At 52.6% G+C, this 6,000-nt stretch overlaps 1 protein-coding gene across 1 annotated transcript in view; it reads right to left on the bottom strand.

The window, feature by feature from the left end:
• Gpd1l (glycerol-3-phosphate dehydrogenase 1 like) overlaps window positions 1-5,323 on the bottom strand; it is a 32,024-nt gene extending 26,701 nt beyond the window's left edge. Inside the window, exon 1 of the mRNA XM_051201992.1 lies at window positions 5,175-5,323. Coding sequence (XP_051057949.1) covers window positions 5,175-5,221 — 47 coding nt within the window. The 5' untranslated portion in view covers window positions 5,222-5,323. The remainder of the gene's footprint in view (window positions 1-5,174) is intronic.
• Window positions 5,324-6,000: the final 677 nt, after the last annotated feature.

Consider the following 6,000-nt stretch of genomic DNA (forward strand, 5'->3'; position numbering starts at 1 on the left):
TGTCCTGGGCACACCAAGGACACACACACACACACACATAAATTCCAGCATTTGGGAGGTGGAAGTTGGATCAAGAATTAAAGGTCATCTTATAGAGGCAGATCAAGGCCAGCCTGAGCTACACAGTGAGACCCTGTCTCAAAATACCAAGGGTTGGGTTACATCACAGTGATAAAACACAGAACACTTGCCCAGCACACACGGCAACCTAAGCTAGTCCCTAATACAGCAAAAAGTACAGAAGAAGAAAATAGAAGAGGAAGAGGAGCGGAGAGCGGTGGTGGCGCACACCTTTAGTTCCAGCACTGGGGAGGCAGAGGCAGGCGGACTCTGTGAGTTCGAGCCCACCTGGTCTACAGAGTGAGTGCCAGGACAGCCAGGGATGTTACACAGAGAAAACCTGTCTCAACAAAAAAAAAAAAAAAAAAAAAAAAAAAAAAAAAAATTATTGAAGGGAGAGAGGAGGGAGGGAATAAGATAAATAACAGTAAGATACATAATCCTATCACTTAAAGTAGGGAGTGCCAAGAGTTTGAAGCCAATCTGGGCTATGTAGTGATGCTAGGCAACTACAGAACGTTGTTTCAAAAGCAAAATGAAGCACCCCTGGCACATACCTTTAGTCTGAGGACAGGAAACAAAGGCAGGCAGATGTGAGTTCAAGGTCATCTAGGGCACATAGTGAGGCACTATCTCCGTTTCATGACACTTGAGCCTTGGTGGCCCTGGAGTCTAGCTACTGATTCTTGTTGCTTCCTCCTGCCTCAGTCTCCCCAGGTGTTGTGGAACATTCTTTTAACTAGGCAATGATTTGTTTATGCTGCAGAATATTACTTTAGCTACGTAAAGGTGTGATACTTTTGTTTATGTTGCATTTGTTTAGCTATGAAAAGCTGTGCTGCATCTGCTTCACCTTGCCTGCCCAAGCTGCCTAATTGGTTTCATAAAAAGCTGAACAGCCAGTAGCTAGGCGGGGCCAGGAGGCAGAGAGAGAGTAAGGAGGAGGAGAAATCTAGGCTCAAGTGAAGAGAGGAACAAGAGGAGGAGAGGACTTGGGAGACGCCCTGGGATAGAAGCCAGCCGACTGGATAAACAGCAAAAGATACACAGAAAGACGGTAAAAAGCCCCGAGGCAAACGGTAGATACAGAGAAACAAGTTTAAGTTAAAAGAGCTGGCCAGATAATGTGTCTACCCTAGGCCAAGCATTCAAAACTAAGTCTCCTTGTCATGATTTGGGAGCTGGCGATGGCCCACAAGAGAAAGACTGGTACAGTGGGGATTACAAGCTGGAGCTGTCACACCCAACTGAAGCACCCCGCTAACCCTGAGCCTGGGTAGACTCACTGATTTCAGCTGAGGGACAGCTGTGGTCAAGGACAGTGAGCTGAGTAAAGATCCCAACAGCTGACACTCAGGGCAGGGGCACCATGCTCTCTCCGTCTCCTGCAATTACAGCCCTAATCTCAGGCAGCAGGTACCTTTTGTTTTCTAAATAAGGATTTATAGATGCAGTTAGCTTAAGGCCTGCTGCCAAGCAGGGGACGGAGATAGAGACCCAGGGAGCTGCCCTGCCCTAGCTGCTCCTCAGGCTACTTACCCTACCTGCATGGGGGGAGGGTGGTGCTCTGGGACACAGGTTCTGTTCAGAAGTTACCTGAGGTCTGTATTTTACACTATTCCTGAGTGATCTTCCCCAAGTCCTGCCTGGGGAAACCTGGGAAGCTGGCTTTTGTGGGAAGATGGTTCTTGATACTTTATTACATTTGCTTATTTAGTTAGCGTGGGTGTGTGTGTGCATGTGTCTCTGTGTGTGTGTGTGTGAGAGAGAGGGAGAGAGAGAGAGGCGGAGGGAGGGGGAGGGGTAGAGAGAGACAGCAGACAGACAGATGTGGAGCAGATGTGGAGATAAAGAACAGCTTTGGAGAGTTGGTTCTCTCCTCCCACCATGTAGCCCCTAGGGACCCAAATCAGGTCATCAGGCTTAGGGGCTTTCATCGCCAGACATCCTACCTGCCCATCTTCTCTCTGCCCTTTTCACGGGGCTATGGCAAGATGGACAGTACCCCAGCACCAGGCAGCTCCGTGGGTGTTCAGGGCTCCTCTGGCCTCTCGTCACCAGTTTAGTAGACAGCACACCCTCACCCCCAGTCCTACCCAGTACCTACCCAGTACCCCAGTCACACCCCAGCACCTACCTAGCCTACCTTGCTCTCCCAGCTAGGTCCCCAACAGTCACCGGTGTCAGGTGGCCTGAGAGCTATCACTGCATGTATCTATAAGTGACTGCACCTCTATTTATAAAACACTCCCAACCACGGTGTAAAGTTTGCTTAAGCAACATTTACATTCCTGTGGTGAGGACCAGATATGGAAAGAAGGTCCAGCTCCTGTTTGAAAATGAGCAAAAGGCTAAAGTCCTTTCATGGAGGGGGCGTGGGGGATGACCAGGGGACCCTGCCCCTTCCTAAGGAATGAATGATTCGGCAAGACTGGCTGCAGAGGAAAGCCTGGAGAGGCAGAGACACAGGCAGTGCTCTGAGTTCAAGTCCAGCCTGCTCTTCATAGTGTGTGGCTCACCTGTAGTCTTAGCGCTGGGAAAGGAGAGGCAGGAGGATCAGACATTAAATAAAAGTCAGGGCTGGAGCAATGAGTCAGGTTAAAAAACATTGCCGTCCTTCCAGGACCTAGGTTCGATTCCCAGCATCCACATGGTGGCTCACAACTGTCTGTAACTCTGGTTCCAGAGAATCTGATGCCTGCCTGTTGCCTCCAAGGCACACATATGGTACACAGGCGTACATGCTGGACAAACACCCCCACAAAATAATAAAACTTTTTTAAAAAAAGTTATATAAATAAAAGCCCTATAGTATGTACACTGGAGCATATACTAGTCAGGGCTGAACATTCCCATTCTCACTCCCTTATTATTTTTTGAGATTCCTGTATTCTGGCTGGCCTAGAGCTCACTATGTAGCTCAGGTTAGCCACCTGTTCGTAGTGGTCTTCCTGCCTCGGCTGCTCATGTTCAGGGATTTCAGACTTGAGCCATTCTGGCCCCTTCCTGTTTTAAGTTCCTCTAAATGGGAAGCTCTCGGGAAGTGGGGCTCCTCTCTCTAGGACTGGAGTGACTCTGTACCCGAGGCGATGGCGGGATGCCAATGGCTGTTTCTGTCTGATCTGGTATTTAATAGCGGCAGCCAGCCAGCCCAAACCTTCCAAGTCACAGGCCAAGTTCTACTCCCTCCCAGAGCCGGATCAGACCAAGAATACAGCCAAGTACATCAGAATGAAGATGCTTCAGGCTAGCAGCCAAGCCTCCATGAAGGGCCAGAAAGGTCTGCTTCATGGTCCCTGCTGTTAGCCGGACCGGTTAGCACACAGCAAAGTGTGTAGTGGAGCATCAGGGAAAAGGGCCTGCCTGGCGGCCTGTGTGGAATCCTCAGATCTACAGAGGATAACAACTCCCAAAAGCTGTTCTCTGACTTCTGTAGGAACGCTCACACACTGTCCCCAGCACCCACATGGGGAACTGTAACTGTGGTTCCAGGAAACCCCCTGCCCTCGCTGACCTCTGAAGGGACGGACACATTTGGTGCCGTCACATATGCGCAGGCAAAACACTTCATACACATAAAAATAAAACTAAAAAGTCTCAATAAAGATAAAAAGTTTGACTTGAATTCCTGATCCCCCTGCCTGATGCCTTCAGGACCAGGACTCCTGGCAAGTGCTACCACAACCCTAACACCTCTGGAGTCTGTCTGGGCGTGGACCTGCTGCCTAGGAGGTAGGAGAGAGGCCTTGGGGTTTGATGCCCTGCAGCAGCAGCAGCAGCAGCAGAGGGGATGCATCTTAGCAACAGAATCATTTTATGCTAATTGAGGGTGGGGGAATTTCCTCCGTGGCAAGGCTTTCACTACCACTCAATGGGCATTGGGTTCAATCTCCAGAAAAAAAAAAAGTCTTCCTCCAGGCATGATGGGGCTTGCACTTGCCTTTAATGCTGGCACTCAGATCTCTGTGGGTTGAGGCCAGCTTGGTCTACACAGCAAGTATCAGGCCAGAACTACAGTAAGACCCTAGCTTAAAAAAAGAAAATTCAGACATTATTTATTTAGCATATGCCAGGCACCTGGTAAAGAACTGGGCACGAGGGGAGAGTGGAAACAGCTAAAAGGCGAGCCCAGTGCAAGGGTAGAGGTCATGGGAGCCTGGGAGAGGCCACTGGCCCAGCCGGAATGGAAAAGGACAGCCAGGTAAGGTTTCCTCCAAAAGCACTTTCCAAGCCTAGTCTTCAAAGACTGTGACTAAGACTAATTAAATGGCCCCCATGACTCCTGCACTGCACCTCTTCTAGAAGCCTGAGCTGTGGCGTGAATCAGACCACAGGAAAACACAACGAACAGGACAGGAGCCAGGAAACGTTCCACCTCCCTCCCCGAGCCACGGGAAAAGTCTGGAACACACCAACACTTAAGTACCGCCTGCTTGTCACCAAGACCCCAACTTCTGTGTTAAGTATCACCAAGGTGAGCTTGAAAGCCCTCCAACCAGTAAGCGCTTTAAAAGTGAAGGCAAATCCAGCCCAGTGGAGACGGAAGCTCTGCAAACACTTTCCCCCAGGACGAGCACATCCCAGCAGTGACGGCAGTGGGAACTTGGACCCCCTTCCCGGAACCACATAAGCATGACTGCGAATCAGTCTGTATAGACAGCGCCCGCTCCAGGTAGTGAGAACCCTTTTAACCCTCTGTGCCTCGGTTTCCCCAAGACCAAAACTGCAGTAAGAACGACTGAGTCTCCACCGATCCCTCCACGGGGTGACCGGCTGGGGAGAACGGAGAACACCCTTAGGGTGTTTTGCTAAGTTCACGAGCATAGAGAGCAGGTGGCCAGTAGCAGCACGGTTACTAGGAAGCAGACAGGTGCCCGCAGGCACGGTGCGCGCTGCCACCCCAGCCACCCGTGCCAGGCACCTTGCGCGATGGTGCCTCAGCGTGTCCTCTGGGCGTGCAGTGCCCAACCGGGACATGCGATCGCAGGCCCACCTCTCTGCCTGCCCGCGGTGCTCTGGTGTCCAAGCAAAAACAGCGGGCAAGCAGCCCTGGCCCGGCCGGAACCCCGGCTTCCTGGAGGCGGAGCCCGCGCCGCCCACCCGCCGCTGCTCACCAGTTTCCCGAGCCCACGATGCACACTTTCAGAGGCGCCGCTGCCATGGCCAAGCCGGATCGCTGCGGCACGCTGCTTCCCAGGGCCCAGGCGGATGGTTGCAGCAAGCCGGATCACTGCTGCACGCGCAGAGCCTCCCAAGCCAGCTGCTCCTCTAAGGAATCGGCCTAGTGTAGTCGCCGCGGGCGACCCCGCCCCGCCCTCCTCTCCGCCAATGGCCACCGCCACCCCGCCTGGGCGCCTAGGGCCACAGCTGACAGCCGGGAGGACCCGCCCCACCACTCCCAAGAACCACTGCGCACGCCTCATCCAGGCTGGTGGCCTGGTCAGCCTCCGGTATCGCCCCACCCCTGCCCGAGGAATGTTGGGATATGTAGTCCGCTTCCCTGCGTGCTCCCGGACCGTAGTTCTAGGCGCGCCACGTGCAGGCCAATGTCACAGCACAGAGCCCCAAGTCCCTGCACCCTCCAAGACAGAGCAGGACCGACCCAGCCTGCAGAGGTGTCACCTATTCGCTCTCTGCTCCGGGAGAGCTGTCACTTAAGGGTGGAGCCCAGAGAGACTAAAGGGTTGATTTCGGAGTTCACTAATAACTCTGCCCAATTCGTATAAACAGCATAGAATCTGCCCAATTCGTATACAGAACAGATCCAGGCAGCCGTGAATTTCTTAGCGAGCCTGGAGTTTTCTAAGGCCGCCTGCCCCTGACCTGATAGTATTTGCTCTGCAGAGCTGGGATGGTAGTTCGCTTGGTAGAGAGAGGACTAGACTGAACCCATGAGACAGCAAGTTCGATCCCCAGCGCCTGGTGGTGGCTCTGGCTCGA

The sequence above is a fragment of the Phodopus roborovskii genome, unplaced genomic scaffold (genome assembly GCF_943737965.1).
Source record: "Phodopus roborovskii unplaced genomic scaffold, PHOROB, whole genome shotgun sequence".
NCBI classification, from domain to species: Eukaryota; Metazoa; Chordata; class Mammalia; order Rodentia; family Cricetidae; genus Phodopus; species Phodopus roborovskii.